Source organism: Tachyglossus aculeatus, chromosome Y4 (assembly GCF_015852505.1).
Source record: "Tachyglossus aculeatus isolate mTacAcu1 chromosome Y4, mTacAcu1.pri, whole genome shotgun sequence".
Lineage (NCBI taxonomy): Eukaryota > Metazoa > Chordata > Mammalia > Monotremata > Tachyglossidae > Tachyglossus > Tachyglossus aculeatus.
This window is the reverse complement of record NC_052096.1, coordinates 2623215-2642138: the sequence shown is the minus strand read 5'-3', so window position 1 is coordinate 2642138 and position 18924 is coordinate 2623215. Positions and strand designations below refer to the sequence as shown.

At 59.7% G+C, this 18924-nt stretch overlaps 1 protein-coding gene across 4 annotated transcripts in view; it reads left to right on the top strand.

Moving 5' to 3' along the window:
- The window catches only part of DLG4 (discs large MAGUK scaffold protein 4), a 31676-nt gene extending 13354 nt beyond the window's left edge, over positions 1 to 18322 (top strand). The window contains exons 2-21 of one of the 4 annotated variants that reach the window (XM_038768590.1): positions 370 to 435; positions 4586 to 4639; positions 4815 to 4865; positions 5058 to 5182; positions 5415 to 5584; positions 6310 to 6446; positions 9149 to 9293; positions 9561 to 9699; positions 10672 to 10828; positions 12034 to 12136; positions 12443 to 12557; positions 13792 to 13968; positions 14759 to 14795; positions 15016 to 15043; positions 15210 to 15257; positions 15354 to 15455; positions 15772 to 15944; positions 16268 to 16377; positions 17451 to 17542; positions 17673 to 18322. In XM_038768590.1, coding sequence (XP_038624518.1) covers positions 370 to 435; positions 4586 to 4639; positions 4815 to 4865; positions 5058 to 5182; positions 5415 to 5584; positions 6310 to 6446; positions 9149 to 9293; positions 9561 to 9699; positions 10672 to 10828; positions 12034 to 12136; positions 12443 to 12557; positions 13792 to 13968; positions 14759 to 14795; positions 15016 to 15043; positions 15210 to 15257; positions 15354 to 15455; positions 15772 to 15944; positions 16268 to 16377; positions 17451 to 17542; positions 17673 to 17779 — 2136 coding nt within the window. In that variant the 3' untranslated portion in view covers positions 17780 to 18322. Of the gene's footprint in view, positions 1 to 369; positions 535 to 4131; positions 4414 to 4585; positions 4640 to 4814; positions 4866 to 5057; positions 5183 to 5414; positions 5585 to 6309; positions 6447 to 9148; positions 9294 to 9560; positions 9700 to 10671; positions 10829 to 12033; positions 12137 to 12442; positions 12558 to 13791; positions 13969 to 14758; positions 14796 to 15015; positions 15044 to 15209; positions 15258 to 15353; positions 15456 to 15771; positions 15945 to 16267; positions 16378 to 17450; positions 17543 to 17672 lie in introns of those variants that run through there. The other 3 variants (XM_038768589.1, XM_038768588.1, XM_038768591.1) reach the window with 3 other exon arrangements.
- Positions 18323 to 18924: the final 602 nt, after the last annotated feature.

Genomic DNA, 18924 nt, shown 5'->3' with positions numbered 1-18924 from the left:
CGGGCGGGGGGCGGAGGGGATGGGGCCGCCCCCTCTGCTCTGTTATCATCATCAATCGTATTTATTGAGCGCTTACTATGTGCAGAGCACTGGACTAAGCGCTTGGGAAGTACAAATTGGCAACATCTAGAGACAGTCCCTCCCCAACAGTGGGCTCACAGTCTAAAAGGGGGAGACAGAGAACAAAACCAGACATGCTGACAAAATTGGCCGGTGCCGGGCCAAGTGGTCCGGCCGCTCCCTCTCCCTGCGCTGCGGATGCAAGGTATTGGGGGGGGGGGGGGGGGGGGGAGTCGGACTCCTGGGTCCCGCCCGGCCCCCCCCGATCCCCTGACCTGTCCCCCGCCCCTCCCCCCGCCCCCTCCCCAGAAATACCGCTACCAAGATGAAGACACGCCGCCTCTGGAGCACAGCCCCGCCCACCTCCCCAACCAGGTAAACGCCCCCGAGCTGGTCCACGTCTCCGAGAAGAACTTGTCTCACCTCGAGGCCGTCCACGGGGTGGTGGGCCACGCCCACGTCTCCCCCCTCAAGGTAGGAGGGCCCGGGCCCCGCCCCCCCCGCGCCCCCCGCCCCCCGCCGGAGGACCCAAGGCCGCCTGCAGCGCCGCCCCCAAGGGCCGGTAGGGGGACACACACGCCCACCCCCCCACCCCCCCGGGGACCCCCTCCCCCAAAGCCCCCCCACCCCACCCCCGGAGACCGACGGCCCCCCGGGCCCTGCCGGACGCCTGGGGCCCCCGGGGCGGGGGAGTCGGGGATGGGGGGGATTAGGTGCAAGGTTTGTGGGCGGGGTACCCGTGGAGGGGGGAGGGTCTCGGAGGGGAGGGGGATCCCCCCCCACCCCCCAATACCGCCCTCCGCGGCTCCCTGTGCCGCCGGCCCGAGCCCCGGGGCCCGGGGCCAACTTTGCTCCCCGGCTTTTCCCGCTGCCGTTTCCCTTGCCCCAACGGCTCGCTCCGCTTCTCTCCCGACCCGTGTGTCTCTCCGTCTCTGGGTGTGGGCGACCGTCTCTCCCCTCCCCCTCGCCCTCCCGGGCTCTCCTTCATTCATGCTTTCTCTCTCTCTCTCTCTCTGTGTCCCCCCAACCATCCGGCCCCCGCCGTCCCTCCGCAGCTTCGGCTCTGGCTGCTGTCTCTCTCCCTCTCACTGTCTCTCCCTCCCTCCCACGCACTCCTCCTCCTCCTCCTCCTCCTCCTCCTCGCTCCCCCCTGCCCAGCCCTGCCGGCTCCCGGACTCTCAGCCACCGCAGCTCCCATCTGCCCGCCCAGATCCCAGCCCCTGGGGGGCATCGGGGGCGGGGGGCTCGAAACCCGCCCATCTCCCCGCCCCTCTCCTCTTCCCCGGCCTTTCCACCCTCTCATCTTTTTCCCATCCTCGGCTCCCCCTTCTCCCCATCATTCCCCCTCTTTCCCTCCCCTTCCTCTCTTCTTCCATCTCCATCACCCCATTGCTCCCCTGCAGCCGTTTCCCTTTTCTTGGCCCTCAGCCCCCTCCCCTGGCTGACGGTCCCTTCCCCATCTTCGCCCCCCGCCCCCATCCTCCAGGCCTCTCTCCCCCTCGGGTGGGAGGGGGGTCGGGGTCGCCGTGGGGGGAGAGGCTGGGGGCCGGGTCAGGCCGCAGCTGGGGGGGAGGGGGTGTGCCCGGGGGTCCGGGCAGGCCAGGGACGATGCTGGTGTCCGTGTGGTACGCCAAGAAGATGGGCAGAAGGTTCTTGAGCAACGTGCGACGGGCGCGGAGCAGGCGGCTGGTACCAGGGGCCGGGCGGGAGGGGATGGGGAAGCGAGGCTCGTGCCTGGGGGCTGGGGGAGAGGTGCAGGGGGGCCCGGGGAGAGGGCAGAAGGCAGGTCCTGGAGGCTATAGGGCCTAGGTGGGGGTCAAGGTGCAGGGGGGAGAAGCAATTTCAGGGATGGGGAGACCCAGGCAGGAAGGCTGGAAGGGCCAGGAGATGGGACTGAGGAGGAAGAAAAGAGCGGGAAAACTGGTACCCGGAGCAGGATCGGGGGAGGGGGCCAGAAGAGAAGAGGTTATAGGGGTACTGGGGATCCAGATAGGGAGCACTAGGAATTGAGGGGATTGGGACACCTGGGAGTGGGGGTTAGGAAGAGACAGAAGGCCAGAGTCAGGGGGTGGGGGGATCCTGAAGAGCTCGGGAGGTTAGCTGGGAGATGAGGATGTTTAGGTTATAGATGGAGGCGGGGGGGACTGGAGGGAAGGGGACAGAAAGAGTAGCAGTATGGCCCAGTGGCTAGAGTCTGGGCCGGCACATCAGAAGGACCTGGCTTCTAAGCCACTTATCTGCTGTGTGACCTTGGGCCACACACTTCACTTCTCTGGGCCTCAGTTCCCTCAACTGTAAAGGGGGGATAAGACTGTCAGTCCCATGTGGGACAGGGACGGCGTCCAACCTGATGAGCTCGGATCTACCCCAGCACCCAGTGCAGTGCCTGGCACATAGTAAGCGCTTAACAAATACGATTTAAAAAAAAGTAGAAGAAGAAGAGGGAACAGAGGCCTGAATGTGAGAGGTGGGCAGGGGGCACAGGCCAGAGGGGCTGGGAGGATAATCAATCAATCAATCAATCATATAAGGGAAAAGATGGAGAATGGGGAGGAAGAATTGGGAGCTCAGAGAGATGGGGAGGCAAGAGGATGTGGTGATAAGTGGCCCAGTGCAACTCGGTGGATTTGGGGAGACACGTGTGGGGAACTGGGGAGAGAGCAGAGATTGGGGGAACAAGATCTGATGGAAACAGGGAGCTGGGGAAGAGAAGAAATGGGAGGGATTGGTGAGGAGGGAAAGGTTGGAGAGGAGAGATGATGAGAACAGAGAGTTGGGTTGGTGGGGGAGGACCCGGCTGGGGCCGGGGGAGAAGGTAGGGAGCGTTTAGGGAGGCAAGGAGGGAAATTGTGGGACAGGCCGGGAGTGGGGTTTGGGTTCAGAGAATGGAGGGGGTTCGTAGGTCAGGGTTTGGGGGAAAGAAGGTCGGAGTTGGAAGTCTGGGGATGAGATGGGAGACTGTGGGGAATAGGAGATGGGGATAGGGAGATGAGGGTGGGGTCGGAAGATGGTTAGGGGTTCCGGGGAACAGGAGATAGTTGCAGGATGTGGTGTCAGGAGATGGGGTCCTGAGGGGGGAAACTGTGTGGAGGGGGGCGGGAGGTGGGGGAGACAGGTAAAGGACCGGGACTAGGGCTTCAGGAATGAAGGCGGATGGAGGATATGCGGATTGAGGGGGCGGGGAAGCGGGGGGCTGCAGAGGGCGGGAGGTTGGGGGGGGCCAGTGGGAAGGACCCCAGGGAGAGGAGGAGGATCACTTCCGGTCCCTCCGCCAACGGCTTCCCTCGATACGTTGCCGGGGCGACCCGGCTTCCGTTCCCCGGCAACCGGGGGGAGGCTTGGCCCCGGCCGAACGCAAGGAACCGGTGCCATGGCAACCGAGCCCCGCCCCTCCGCTCCCCCGCCCCGCCCCCAATTCCCGGGGCGTGACGTCACGGCCCCGGCCTCCGCCCCCTTTATCCTTTTTTTCCACGGGAGGGGCCAGGTGCCGGGGGCGGGGAGCGGGACGGAAAGAGGCCCCGGATGCTGCTCCGTTCCCTCCCCGCGCCTCACCAGTCCGGGAGGGGGACGGGGAGAGATGCGCTCCCGGGATGATTGACGGAGGGGGCGGGGCCGTTCGGGGTCCCCGCGTGGCCTCCGGGGAGACGAGGATCTCCTTCCACCCACCCACCCCCCCATCTGCGGTTGCTGTGGCGACCGGGCCTCCCCTGGCGTGGCCCTGGTTACCGTTGCTAAGCAGCAAGGGCGATGGACCAGGGGGCGGGATGGAGGGGCGGGGGTTGGGAGGAAACCCTGACTCCTGGGACCGTGAGGGGACTCAGGGAGGAGGCAGAGGATCGGGGAGTGGGGTGCCCGGGGCCCCGCAGGGAACCGGGGTAGTGGGGTGGGGGCGGGGGGGGGCTCGGGTCTGGGGAGGGGGAGGAGCAGGTGGGAGGGCGGAGGGGGGTCGGGGGATGGACACAGGGCCCCGTGTGTACTCAGCGCGTGTGAGGCGTGTAACACTCACCGCGTTACATCCGGTGATAAGGCTCCCTCCCTTTAGAGTCCCTCCTCCTTTCCCCTCCCCCCCCCCCCTCCCCGTACACCATCTGCTCATCCCCTCTGTGTCTGGCTTTCTCCCTCCCTAGATTTCAAACACACACTGGGCTGTCCTTCTCGTACCCCCGCCCCCACCGATCTCAATCCACCTCCCTGGGCCAGGGGAGACAGGATATTAGCTCTCTCTCTGAGAAGCCCCCCTCCTCGGGGAATTGGGCCTATTCTGCTTCCCCTCCATTTCCCCCAAGATCCCATCGTCCCAAACTGACGGCAAATTAGGCCACCCGAGTTCCTGAGGGGATTGGAGGTTCGGGGGTGAGCAGGGTGGAGAGCCGGGAGGGTGCGGGGAGGGGTCGGAAAGGGGGCAGGACACCTGGGTTGGGAGAGGAGGGGAGGGATTTGGGGATAGGAGAGGGGCAGACCCTGAGGAGGGACAGGGCTGGCTCCCTCTGTGGCTCCAGCGGACTCCTCCTTCTCTCCTCCTCAGGCCAACTCTCCCCCCGTGATTGTCAACACGGACACCCTCGAAGCCCCGGGATATGTGAGTGACTGAAGGGGCGGGGGGTTCCCCTCCCCGGGGTCTGCTAGGGGCTGACAGCGAGGGGGACGGGAGGTTGGCAGGAGGTATTGGGTTTTGGGAGGGGAACTGCAGGAGGCGGCCCCACCCCCCCCGGGAGTCTCACTGAGGGTCTCTGGTTTCGGTGGTGTGAGCGCAGGTGAACGGGACGGAGGGAGAGATGGAGTATGAAGAGATCACCCTGGAACGGGTGAGTGAGAGATCACCGTACGTACCCCTATGCCCCTCCCCACGGTTCCCTGCCCCGCCTCCCCGTTGGAGGAGGTACCCTCCCCCCACCCCTCTTTTTTGGTGGGGGTCACCTTCCTCCGGTCCTGGGGCTCAGTCTGGGGGGGAAGGCCTAGAAGAGATGAGGTGCCCGACGACATCTCTCCCCCACCAGGGGAATTCCGGCCTGGGCTTCAGCATCGCAGGGGGCACCGACAACCCCCATATCGGCGACGACCCCTCCATCTTCATCACCAAGATCATCCCCGGAGGGGCTGCCGCCCAGGATGGCCGGCTTAGGTGAGGGACCCCGGGGGCCCAAGGCCTGGCGTGGGGAAGGCAGACAGGGGTGGCAGACACCCTTCCGAGCCCTTGGCGCTCTGCCCTTCACTTGGTGGGGCTCCACAAGGGCAGTTTGATGAAGGAGTTTGGGCCCGGCGTGGGGGGTATGGGGCAGGGGGAGAGCCGAGAGGACAGACCTGGGACTCTCCGGCTCCACCGCCGTCCTTCCCCGCGCCTCCCCCCAACCCAGGGTGAACGACAGCATCCTGTTCGTGAACGAGGTGGACGTGCGGGAGGTGACCCACTCGGCGGCAGTGGAGGCCCTGAAGGAAGCCGGCTCCATCGTCCGTCTCTACGTCATGCGCCGGAAACCACCGGCAGAGAAGCTCATGGAGATCAAGCTCATCAAGGGGCCTAAAGGTAGTCGGCCCCGGCTCTGCCGCTCCACTAGCCTCTCCCTAGGCCATGCCCCTCCACCTGTCCCTAACTCTCCCACAGCCACATCCCTCCATCAGCACTGCCCCCTGGCACCTGCCCTGCCTCTCTCTGGCCATGCCTCCCCGCATGGGCCCCTCTCCCCCCATCTACCTCTTCCTCCATCCTGCCCCTCCTTTGGCCACATCCTTCCACCGCCCCCACTCCTCCATCGGCCCTCACCTCTCCCTCAGCCCTGTCTCTCCCCTCTGGTCCCACCCCCTGCAGATCCAGGCCCTCACCCCTCCCTCCTCCGCCTCTGCCCTGCCAGCCCGGTCCTCTCCCCCGTTCCCGCCACCCCCCCACCTGATCCCAGCAGCTTCTGCTCTACCCCTTGTCCCCGTCCCCTGCCCTTCCTTCCAGCATGGCATAGCGGCTAGAGTCAGGCATAGAGTCACAAGATCATGGGGTCATGGGTCAGAGCTTCTAATGGATTCTAGTCCTAGCTCTGCCACTTGTCTGCTGGGTGACCTTGGACAAGTCACTTCACTCCTCACTTCACTCCTCTTGGCCTCAGTTCCCTCATCCGTCAAATGGGGATTGAGACCGTGAACCCCACGTGAGACAGGGACTGTATCCAACCCAATTTGCTTGTACCCACCCCAGTTCTTAGTACAGTGCCTGGCACAGAGTAAGCGCTTAATAAATACCATTGTTATATGCCCCCCTAGGCCTGGGGTTCAGCATCGCGGGCGGCGTGGGCAACCAGCACATCCCTGGGGACAACAGCATCTACGTCACCAAGATCATTGAGGGCGGGGCCGCCCACAAGGACGGGCGGCTGCAGATCGGGGACAAGATCCTGGCTGTGAGTGTGGTGGCGGGGCTGGGGGCCCATAGGGGTGGAGGAGCGGGGGGCGGGGAGGTGTCCCACCTTCACTACCGTCCCACCTTCACTACCATCCCGCATCACGTTAACCCATCCGTTCACACCATTTAACGATTTCTGTGGACCAAGCAGTAGACGAAGCACTTGGGAGAGTACGATGGAGGTGACACACATGGTCCTTGTCCGCAAGGATTAGTCAATCCATCAGTGGTGTTTATTGAGTACTTAGTCCGTGTGGAACACTGTCCTAAGCGCTTGGGAGAGTCCAATTCAACAGAATTGGTAACTTTTGGCAGGCAGGGAACCCGTAATAATAGTAATAATAATCATGGTATTTGTTAAGCACTTACTATGTTCCATGCACAGCACAAAGTGCCGGGGTGAATACAAACAAATGGTGGTAGATGCAATCCTTGTCCCAATTGGAGCTCACAGTCTTAATTCCCACTTTACAGATGAGGTAATTGAGGCAGAGAGAAGTGATGTGACTTACCCAAGGTCACACAGCTGACAAGTGGTGAAGCAGGATTAGAACCCTGCCCTTCTGATTCCCAGGCCCAGGCGCTATCCACGAGGCCACACCGCTTGTCTGTCTACCAACTCTGTTGGATTTTCCTCTCCCAAGCACTTAGTAGAGTGCTCCGCATGCAGGAAGTGCTCAGTAAATGTCAATGATGAAGATGGCAGGCACGGTCCCCGCCCTGGAGGAGCTTACAGCCTAGAGGGGGAGGCAGACATTAAAAGGTAGGGGAAAGGCACAGGGTATCTATCAGGATGTGGACATGGGTGCTGTAGGTGTTGGGAGTCAGTTTGACGGGGTGGCAGCCGGGGAACTGGGGGTGGATTGGGGAAACCTCCTGGAGGAGGAGTGATTTCAGAAGGTCCTTGAAGATGGGGAGAAACATCAAACGGAAATTCCTTACCATCCCCTCCTCCCCTCCTGTCTCACCTCCCTGCTCTCCTACTTCAACCCAGCCCTCACACATCGCTCCCCTAATGCCCACCTACTCACTGTACCTCGATCTCCTCTATCACGCCGCCGACCCCTCGCCTATGCCCTCCCTCTGGCCTGGAAAGCCCTCCCTTTTCATATCTGCCAAACCAATCCTCTCCCCACCTTCAAAGCCTTATTAAAAGCACTTCTTTTCCAAGAGGCTTTCCCCAACCAAGCGCTCATTTCCTCTTCTCCCACTCCCTTCTGCGTCACCCTTGCACTTGGATTTACTCCCTGTATTCGCCCCCTTCCTCAACCCCACAGCACTTAGGTCCATAGCCATCAACTGTTCATTCATGCAGAGAAGCAGTGTGGCTCAATGGAAAGAGCACGGGCTTTGGAGTCAGGGGTCATGGGTTCAAATCCCGGCTCCACCAACTGTCAGCTGTGTGACTTTGGGCAAGTCACTTAACTTCTCTTTGCCTCAGTTACCTTATCTGGAAAATGGGGATGAACACTGTGAGCCCCCCATGGGACAACCTGATCACCTTGTAACCTCCCCAGCGCTTAAAACAGTGTTTTGCACATAGTAAGTGCCTAATAAATGCCATCGTCATTATTATTATTATAGTAATGTCTGTCTCCCCCTCTAGACTGTAAGCTCACTGTGGGAGGGAACAAATCTACCAACTCTCTTCTATTGTCCTCTTCCAAGCAAGCAGTGTGGCTTAGTGGAAAGAGCGTGGGCTTGGGAGTCAGAGGACGTGGGTTCTAATCCTGACTCCGCCACATGTCTGTTGTGTGACTTTGGGCAAGTCACTTAACTTCTTTGTGCCTCAGTCACCTCATCCGTAAAATGGGGATTAAGGCTGCGAGCCCCACCTGGGACAACCTGATTACCTGGTATCTCCCCCAGAACTTAGAAAGTGCTTGGCACAAAGTACGTGCTTAACAAATGCCATTATTATTATTATTATTATTATTCTCTTTGCCTCAGTTACCTCATCTGTAAAATGGGGATTAAGACTGTGAGCTCCATGTGGGACAACCTGATTACCTTATATCTTCCCAAGTACTTAGAACAGTGCTTGGCATGTAATAAGTGCTTAGCAAATACCATCATTATTAATTAGTTCAGTACTCTGCCCACAGTAAGCGCTCAATAAATACCATTGATTGTTTGATGGATTGACTGGGGAGAGCTGGGGTCTTCTGGGTTTCTCCAGTCCCCCTCTCCCTTGTCTCTGACCTCACAAAAATAAGAATAATAGTGGTATCCATTAAGCACTCACTGTGTGGCAAGCATTCATTCATTCCATCGTATTTATTAAGCCCTTACTGTGTGCAGAGCACTGGACTAAGCACTTCAGAAAGTACAATACAACAATAAACAGTGACATTCCCAGCCCACAACAAGCTCACAGTCTAGAGTGGGGAAGACAGACATCGATACAAATAAATAAACTGACAGATATGGACATAAGTGCTGTGGGGCTGGGAGGGGGGAAGAGCAGAGGGTGCAAGTCAGGGCGACACAGAAGGGAAATGAGGAAAAGTGGGGTTTAGTCTGGGAAGGCCACCGTAACCCCTCTGCCATACCCCATCCACCCCGGCTCCATCCACCATGGTTCCTGTGCCGTGGGCCACCCACGCCGGCCCCTCTGCCGTGACAACGGCCCCGTCCCCGAGGGTACGTCGCAGCCCGGCCCCCGCCCACCGTCCCTCCGTCCCTCCATCCATCGGGCAGGTGAATAGCGTGGGCCTGGAGGACGTGATGCACGAGGATGCGGTGGCTGCGCTGAAGAACACGTATGACGTCGTCTACCTGAAGGTGGCCAAGCCCAGCAACGCCTACCTGGGTGACGCCTACGCCCCGCCGGACCTCACCACCTGTGAGAGCCCCTTCCCCACCCTGTCCCGCTAGTCCTCCCCTGCCCCCTTCTCCTTCAGGGTCTCCTCTGCCCGCAGATCTCACCCCACTAGTACGCCCGGGGCCCCCTCCCCAAGTCCTCCCGGCCTTAGTGCCCGCATTGCCCCTGCTAGGTGGGACATTCTCCCCCAAACTGCCCCCACACCCCCGCCTTGGGGTCCAGGTCTCTCCCACCCCCCACCCACCAGCACCCCCTCCCCCGCCCCGGTCTCCCCCCACCCCCCTGCAGCGTACTCCCAGCATCTGGACAACGAGATGGGGCACAGCAGCTACCTAGGGCCGGACTACCCCCAGGCCCTGACGCCCACCTCGCCCCGACACTATTCCCCCATCTCCAAGGAGCTGCTGGGCGAAGAGGACATCCCCAGGTACCCGCTGGGGATGGAGGTGCCTGGATACCGCAGGGAGGAGGGAGGCGACGGCGGGTCCTTTAGGGAGTCAGTCAGTCAATCATATCTATTGAGCGCTTTCTGTGTGCGGACCACTGGATGAAGCGCTTGGGAGAGGACAGTGTAACAATACAACAGATACGTTCCCTGCCCACGATGAGCTGACAGACTAGAGGGGGAGACGGACATGAGTAGAAATAAATAAATGACGGTTAGGGAAATAAGTGATGTGGGGCTGGGAGAGAGTGATGAATAAAGGGAGCCAGTCGGGGGGACGCAGAAGGGAGTGGGAGAAGAGGAACGGAGGGCTTAGTCAGGGAAGGCTTCTTAGAGGAGATGGACCTTCAATTAAGCTTTGAATGAGGGGAGAGTAATCGTCTGTCGCATGTGAGGAGAGAGGGTGTTCCAGGCCAGAGGCAGGACATGGACGAGAAATCAGCTGCAATATAGATCAGGAGGGAGTAGGATCTGGGTTCTAATCTCGGCTCTGCCACTAGTCTTCCACGGGACATTGGGCAAATCACCTCACTTCTCCGTGCCTCCGTTCCCTTATCTGTAAAACAGGGATTAAGCCTTGGAATCCCACATGGGACAGGGACTGCGTCCAACCTGATTATCTTGTATCTACCCCAGCGCTTAGTATTTACTCAATCAGTCGATTATATTTATTAAGTGCTTACTTGTGTAGAGCACTGTACCAAGTGCTTGGGATAGTACACTATAACAATAAACAGAAACACCCTTGCCCACAATGAGCTTACAGTGCCAGGCATATAATAATAATAATGATTGTTGTATTTGTTAAGCACTTCCTGTGTGCCAGGCACTGTACTAAGTGCTCAGGTGGATTCTTAATGAACACTGCAAAAAAAAAGAAACAGCTAAATGACAAAGGAGGGAGGTGTCGGGGACGGCTCCGGCCACAGGCTGTGACTCGGTCTCCCCCGGCAGGGAACCACGCCGCATCGTGATCCACCGGGGCTCCACGGGCCTCGGCTTCAACATCGTGGGCGGCGAGGATGGCGAGGGCATCTTCATCTCCTTCATCCTGGCTGGGGGCCCCGCCGACCTGAGTGGAGAGCTGCGCAAGGGCGACCAGATCCTCTCGGTGAGGGGGAAACCCCGGCGGGGGGGGGCACCAGGGGGCCACAGCAGCAGCAATGGTATTTATTGAGCACATTCTGTGTGAAGAGGGACGACACATTCCCTGCCCACAATGAGCTTACAGTGCAGAGGGGGAGAGAGATATTAATCAATGGGATTTATTGAGCACTTACAATATGCAGAGTAATGGACTGAGCGCTTGGGAGAGGACGATTTGACAGAGCTGGTAAACGTGTTCCCTGCCCATAACAACTTTATAGTCCAGCGGGGGAGACTGACCATTAATCGATGGTATTTATTAAGCGCTTTCTGGGTGCAGAGCACTGGACTGAGCTTGGGAGAGACAATCCAGTAGAGTTGATTAGACACACTCTTTGCCCACAACTACCTTAAAGTCTAGAGAGGGAGACAGACATGAATATAAAGAAGTTATAGGTATGGGCATAAGTGCTGAGGGGCTGAGGGAGTGGTGAATGTCAGAGGCCCAAAGTTCATAGACGGTGACGTAGAAGGGAGGGGGAGCCGGGAAATGAGGACTCAATTGGGGAAGGCCTCACTGAGGAAATGTGACCTTAATAAAGCGCAGTGGCCCCCTGCTGCCACTGTCCCAATCAATCAATCAATCAATCCTATTTATTGAGCGCTTACTGTGTGCAGAGCACTGTACTAAGCGCTTGGGAAGTACAAGTTGGCAACACATAGAGGCAGTCCCTACCCAACAGTGGGCTCACAGTCTAGAAGGGGGAGACAGAGAACAAAACCAAACATACTAACAAAATAAAATAAATAGAATAGATATGTACAAGTAAAATAAATAAAGAAATAAATAGGGTAATAAATATGTACAAACATATATACATATATACAGGTGCTGTGGGGAAGGGAAGGAGGTAAGATGGGGGGATGGAGAGGGGGACGCGGGGGAGAGGAAGGAAGGGGCTCAGTCTGGGAAGGCCTCCTGGAGGAGGTCAGTAGGGCCTTGAAGGGAGGAAGAGAGTTAGCTTGGCGGAGGGGCAGAGGGAGGGCATTCTAGGCCCGGGGGATGACGTGGGCCGGGGGTCGATGGCGGGACAGGCGAGAACGAGGCACAGTGAGGAAATTAGCGGCATTAGTCCCATTGCCCGGAGCCACCAGCTTCCCAGAATTCCCTGTCCTCTGCTGGCTGGTCCCTGCTCCCCCCACCCCCACCAACACTCCCGGCCTCCCCAGGTGAATGGCGTCGACCTCCGAAACGCCACTCACGAGCAGGCGGCCATCGCTCTGAAGAATGCCGGCCAAACCGTCACCATCATCGCCCAGTACAAGCCAGAAGGTAATGGGGGGCGCTGGGGAGGTGGGGGTTGTGGAAGAGCCCTTAACTCCATTCCAGGGTAGGGAAGCGAGGGACAGCGGGCCCAAGCAAGTCAGCCGAGGATCTGGGGGGTCAGAGCAGCCCAGAAGCCCAAGGGGTCACTCACTAGGAAATTGGCCCATGAGAGAGAAAGGGAGAGAGAAGGCGTGAAGGGGCCAGGGCGGGACAGGGAGCTGTGGGAGTCTGGGGAGCTGGGAATGACGGAGCCGGGGACGGGGGGCAAACGACACTAGGGGACTCATCCCCCTCCCTCGGCCTCCTCCCCAGAGTACAGTCGCTTCGAGGCCAAGATCCATGATCTGCGGGAGCAGCTGATGAACAGCAGCCTGGGCTCGGGAACAGCCTCGCTGCGCAGCAATCCCAAGCGTGGCTTCTACATTCGGTCAGTCCCCCCAACATTCCCATCCCCTATTTTCCCACAGCCCTCAGCCTCTCCCACAGCCTCTCAGCCTCTCCCCAATCCTTCAGCCTCTCCCACAACCCCCTCAGCCTTTCCCACAGTCCTTCAGCCTCTCCCAGATCCCTCAGCTTCACCCCAGCGCCTTCCGTCTCTCCCCCAGCTCCCTCAGCCAGCTTTTCCTCAGTCTCCTGGAATGGCACCACCTCCCCGCGGCAGAACCCCCACCCCTGCTCTTATGGGCACGTTCTCCCACCCTCCCATCCCCCTCCCTGCCTCTGCCTTCCCCACTCAACCACACTAAAACCCTAGGGCCCAGGTCAGGGTCCCCGGTAATAATAATAGTAATAATAGCAACTATAATGGCATTTATTAAGCATCTGTCATGGGCCGAGCACTGTGCTACGTGCTGCCAGGATACGTCCGAGATAATTAGCTCAGGCACAGTCCTTGTCCCCCATAGGGCTCACAGCGAAATGGGGAGGGAGAACAGGTATTTCATCCCCGTTTTACAGATGAGGAAACTGAGGCCCAGAGAAGTTAAGTGACTTGCCCAAGGCCACACAGCAGGCAAGTGGTCAAGCTAGGATTAGAACCCAGGTCCCCTCCCTCCCAGCCCCTTGCTCTTCCCACTGGGCCGCCCTGCCTCTGACTCGCAGATCATCATCATCATCAATCGTATTTATTGAGCGCTTACTGTGTGCAGAGCACTGTACTAAGCTCTTGGGAAGTACAAATTGGCAACATAGATCCATAGATCCCAGATCCGTTCTTTCTCTACTAAGCCACGCTGCCTCTGCTCTCATCCTCTCTGGATTTGGGCCTCACTCTGTTCTCATTCTTTTTCACTCCCCCGGTCTTCCTCTGCTCTCAATGTGAGCAGGGAATGCATCTGTTTATTGTTATACGGTACTCTCCCAAGCGCTTCGTACAGTGCTCTGCACACAGTAAGCGCTCAATAAATATGATTGAATAAATGCCTCCCCAGTCCCCGACCATCCAGCCAAGAGCTGCTGGGGGTGGGACAGAGAGCCAAGGGCTGGGGGCCGGGGGGTTTCCGGGGTCTCTGAGGGGAGTGAGAGTTGAAGGGTTGGGGGAGAGGTGAGCGGGTGGGTCATGAGGAGTGGAGCCCCGGTAGTGGGTGGATCTGACCAGAAATGGATGGAGAGGAAGGGGCTGAGACCCTCCCCCCACCCCCATGACACCCGCCACCCCCCAGGGCTCTGTTTGACTACGACAAGACCAAGGACTGCGGCTTCCTAAGCCAGGCCCTGAGCTTCCGCTTTGGCGACGTCCTGCACGTGATCGACGCCAGCGACGAGGAGTGGTGGCAGGCGCGGCGGGTCCAACCCGACAGCGAGAGCGACGACATCGGCTTCATCCCAAGCAAGCGGCGGTGAGGGGACGATGGCTCCCGGGATGCCCCCGGGGGTGGCTGGGAATTGTAGTTCTTGGGTACCGAGTGTGGGTAGGTTGGCTTTCTCTTCCCTGGCCCCAAGCCCACCGATGGTGCTTCAGGAAAGGGCACAGGGAGGTGGTGATATTCGGTCCCTTTGGACCGAAAGTGAATTGCCCCAAGGACTCCTGGCAGTTGTCGTTCTTGGCGTCTCTCAGGGCCCGTCCCTGAGGGAAGCAGAACTGGGAGAAGCGGTTGTGGCGGTCAGTGATTTTCTCATTCCGCTTGCCCTGAGACCACCAGAGGAAACTGGAGAGCAAGTCTCCCAGCAACCTCTAGGCCAGATCCTTTTCCAGGAGGCGGAGGGGTTTCCCCAGGGGCTTCTGGAAATCATAATTCTTCTTGGGGGGTACTCGGGGACTAGAAAGAAGGGAGAGTGGAGGAGCAACCGAGAGGGATGACTACTTTTTTCAGCCCTTGGGCTGACCCACCTCGCTCCTACAGAGGTTACAGAACCATCTAGGAGTTAGCAATTTCTCCGCTTCCTGGGTCTGGAGGAAGGGATCATCCCGGGGTTGGGGTACGGCAGACGGGAGAGTCATCGCTGGTCCCAGAGAAGAAGGGAGAGGCTGGCACCCCAGGGGCTCCTGCGAGTCGCAGGGCTCAGCCTCCCACCCGGGGGGGACTGTGGGGTGAGATGTGGAGGGGCAGGTTTTGGGAGTGCGGGATGGGGGAGGGCCGGGCTGAGAAAAGATTCTGAACCTCCCCATCCTTCCTTCTCTCCCTGCAGGGTGGAGCGACGAGAATGGTCAAGATTGAAGGCCAAGGTGAGTGGGGAGGGGGTGGAGTCCAGGGGGTGAGGTCAGCGGGGAGAGGTGGGATTCCTGCACTGAGGGATCCAGGCCTGTGAGAAATGGGCACCCCGGGGTGGGGGGTGAGGGATGGAGCCTGGGAGAAAGGAGGTGATGGGAGAGGGGAATCCAGGGGGGCAGAGCCTGGGAGTAGGGAGGAGCCTGGGGTGATGTCACTTGTTCTCTGTCCTTTCAGGATTGGGGCTCAAGTTCAGGATCTCAAGGTGGGTGTGTGCACCTGGAGGTTCATTCATTCAATCCTATTTATTGTGCGCTTACTGTGTGCAAAGCACTGTACTAAGGGGTGAACAGACAGGGAGGGACCAGGGGTCTTCTGAGGGTTGGGGTGGGGTGGCCACAGAGCCCTTCCTGACTACACTCCCGTCCTAGGGCGAGAAGACTCAGTGCTGAGCTACGAAACAGTGACGCAGATGGAAGGTGAGACCCTCCCCGCCGCCCCCTCCATCGTGTCCCACCCTCCCCGAGCCCTCCTGCCCTCCAGCCATCCCTGATCGGCCCCCTTTCTCTCCCCAGTGCACTACGCCCGCCCCATCATCATCCTGGGCCCCACCAAGGACCGTGCCAACGATGACCTCCTCTCCGAGTTCCCCGACAAATTTGGCTCCTGTGTCCCCCGTGAGTCCCTGAGGGCCCGTGGGGGCTGGCGAGGGCCATGCCACAACTCCCCTCAACCCCAGGGTTGGACTCCCAGCTTGATCAACGGATTCTGGGAGTCGTCAGTCTCCCAGCTGCCATGGGGACAGCGTGAGGGCAGGGAAGGGGCGGCCAGGGCTTCGGACTATATTTCCCATCAACCCCCAGGCACTGCCTTCCTAGGTGTAGAGCCACTTCTGCTCCCGGGGGCTTCTGGGAGTTGTGGGCCTTTTGCATCCCCTCCCCGCGGCGTGACCCAAGCGGCGTCGGGGGGGCTTGTTTTGGGGGACCCCAACAGACACAACGCGCCCCAAGCGGGAGTACGAGGTGGACGGGCGGGACTACCACTTTGTGGCCTCGCGGGAGAAGATGGAGAAGGACATCCAGGCCCACAAGTTCATCGAGGCGGGCCAGTACAACAGCCACCTGTACGGGACCAGCGTCCAATCCGTGCGCGAGGTGGCCGAGCAGGTAGGGGCCGGCCCCAACCCGGATGCCAGGGCGCTCCCTCCCAGCCGCCGCCGTCGCTCTCTAACTCGCGCCTTCTCTCTCTTTCTCTGTCTGTGTCTCGCCCCTGGCTGGCTCTGGGGCTCCATCTCTGCCCCGCTGCCGTCCTCGCCCTCTCCTCCTTGCGATCGACGGCCCTCTTCCTGTTCCTCCTCCACCTGTCCGGCCTGCTCCTTCTCCTTCTCCTCCTCCTCCTCCTCCTCTCCCCATGGGCCGTCCTGCCCTTTCCTGTCCCCGCTCTCCTGCCCTGCCTCTTTCCCCGGCCCCGCCACCGGCGCCTGACGCAGGGGAAGCACTGCATCCTGGACGTCTCCGCTAATGCCGTGCGGCGTCTGCAGGCGGCCCACCTGCACCCCATCGCCATCTTCATCCGGCCCAAGTCCCTGGAGAATGTTCTGTGAGTACCCCGCCCCGGCCCGCCGCCCGTGGGACTCCAGTTCCCAGCGGCCCCCGCGGCAGCCGGGCACCCGCCATAGGGAGTTGCCTGCCCCAGGGCCTGATGGGAGTTGTAGTCCTGGCGGGAGAGGGCAGGGTCTCACTGGGGGCTTTGGGGGGTACCTCGTCATCCACTCTTGGTGTGCGCCCGCCCTCCGCATCCCGAAGATCTCCCTATCCTCAAAGCCCGATTAAAATCACATCTCCTCCAGGAAGTCTTCCCTGACTAACCTCTCATCTCCCCACCTGATTTCCCCCAGTACTAACACCCATACACTTGAGTTTGTGCCCACCTTCAAGCACTCAGGAAAGAGCCCAGGCCTGAGAGTCAGAGGACCTGGGTTCTAATCCCGGCGCAGCCACTTGCCTGCTTTGTGACCCTGGGCAAGACACTTCACTACTCTGTGCCTCAGTTTCGTCATCTGTAAAACGGGGATTAAGTACCCATTCTCCCCATACGAAGACTGTGAGCTCGTTGAGGGACAGGGACTGTGTCTGACCTGATCATCTTGTACCTGCCCCACCACTTAGTACAGAGCTTGGCACAGAAAGAGCACTTAACAAATACTGTTATTGTGATCATCATCATCATTATTATCCCTATCATTATTTTGTAATCACCCTACCCCCTACCTCCGCAGTACTTAATATTCAGATCCTTATACCCGGTTACTTCTCCTACCTTTATTTTTATTTTATCTTCTGACTCCTCCACTAGATTATAAATTCCTCAAGTGCAGGGATAGTGTCTGCTTATTCTAGTGCCCTCTCCTGAGCGCTTAATACGGTGCTCTGCACACAGCCGGTGCTTAATCAATAGCCCCGATTGACTGAAAAGATCAACCCCCTCGGGGAGCTGGGGGACCACGCGGTGAGCCCCGGCCGGAGGAGGCAGAGAGGCCTTGGAGGCCACTGGGAATCGTAGTCTTGGCTGGTCTCCAGGGGATGTAGGCAGGGTCCGGGGAGGTGGTGGTGAAACCCCTCCTCGCCGGCCACAGTTTCCCTGACCTCCCTCCTCTCCCTTCCCCGCCTCAGAGAAATTAACAAGCGGGTAACAGAGGAACAAGCCCGCAAAGCCTTCGACAGAGCCACCAAGCTGGAGCAAGAGTTCACAGAGTGTTTCTCAGGTGTGGCGGGCGCTCGGTGGGATGAAGGGGTGGAGTGGGGGAGAACCTGGGGGGCCCAGATAACTGGTCCTCACCACCCTCCTCCTCCTCCTGTTTCCTCCTCCGCCGCCGCCGCCACCACCACCGGCAGCCATCGTGGAGGGTGAGAGCTTCGAGGAAATCTACCACAAAGTCAAGCGCATCATTGAGGAACTCTCCGGCCCTTATATTTGGGTTCCCGCCCGCGAGAGACTCTGATTTCCCCGAAGCCTGGACTCGCCCCTGCCCCCTCCCTTATTTATTTCCCCCTCCCCTTCCCCTACCTGAGAGCCTAGCGGGCTCACCCTCCGGTCCAGGGGACCCCTGGCAGTGGAGCAGCCGGCTCGGCGGGACGCCTGGGTCCCAGGAGCACAGTGGAGCCGGGAGCACCGGAGAGCGAGACGCCTGGCCCCCCCGCCTCCCCAGCCCGGGTCCCCAGCCTAACCTTCCTCCTATCCCCCTCCCCCTCCACCGCGGACTGGGCCCGCGCAGCCCCCTCCCCAACTCCACCGGGGCTCCGCCAGGTCAGAGGGCCAGAATTTTGGACAGAGGATTGTGGGGGGGGGCTGGGCGAGGGACCCCATCTCTCCCTCTGCCCCATTCTCTCATTTTCTTTCTGTTTCCACCCCCCACCCGCCCCCTCCCTCCACTGCCTTCTCAGTTTCATTTCTCTTCGGGTTTGTTCTCCCTCATGTTTTTTCTTGCCAGTTGCATGACTCGAAGGTTTAACTGTGGCTTTTTTTCTGGGACGTTTTGGGTTGGGGGGGGGGGAGGGGCGGGGGGGGACGGCCATGGGGGTGGGGGGGTGGAGTGGGGACACGCGGGGAGCGGGTGGGGGGAGAGATCTCAAAGCGCTGCCGCCTTCTGCGATTTATTTTTTTTTGGAGAGAGTGAGATGAAGAGACGGAGACTTGAAGTTGTGCGTGTGGCGTGGTTATTTTGGGAGGGAGGTGGGGGCTCCTCTCGACCCTGCTTCCTCTCCTGTATACCACCCTTTCCTGCCTCAGTGACACTTGGGCCTCGGGGATAACCCCTCGAGAAAAGGAAATGGTGGAGGGGTGTGACTCGGAGGAGAGGAGGGTGGGTTCAGCCTGGGCTTCAGCCTCATGGTTTTGTGTCAGATCCAGGACCAACAGTTTCAGGAAAGAACCTACCAGTGGTACCCATTTCTACCCGCCCCCCCCCCCCCACCACAGTACCCTAGTGCCCCCACTTAGGGCACCCCTACCTTCCCCAGGACCCCCCACTCCCTCTCTCCCAGGGGACTTCCTCATTACCTCCTCCAAGATCCCCCCACTGTCTCCTCCCTAAGGCTCCCCCTGCCTTTCCTCCTGAGACCCCCCAAATGCCCAGGGAACCCCCAG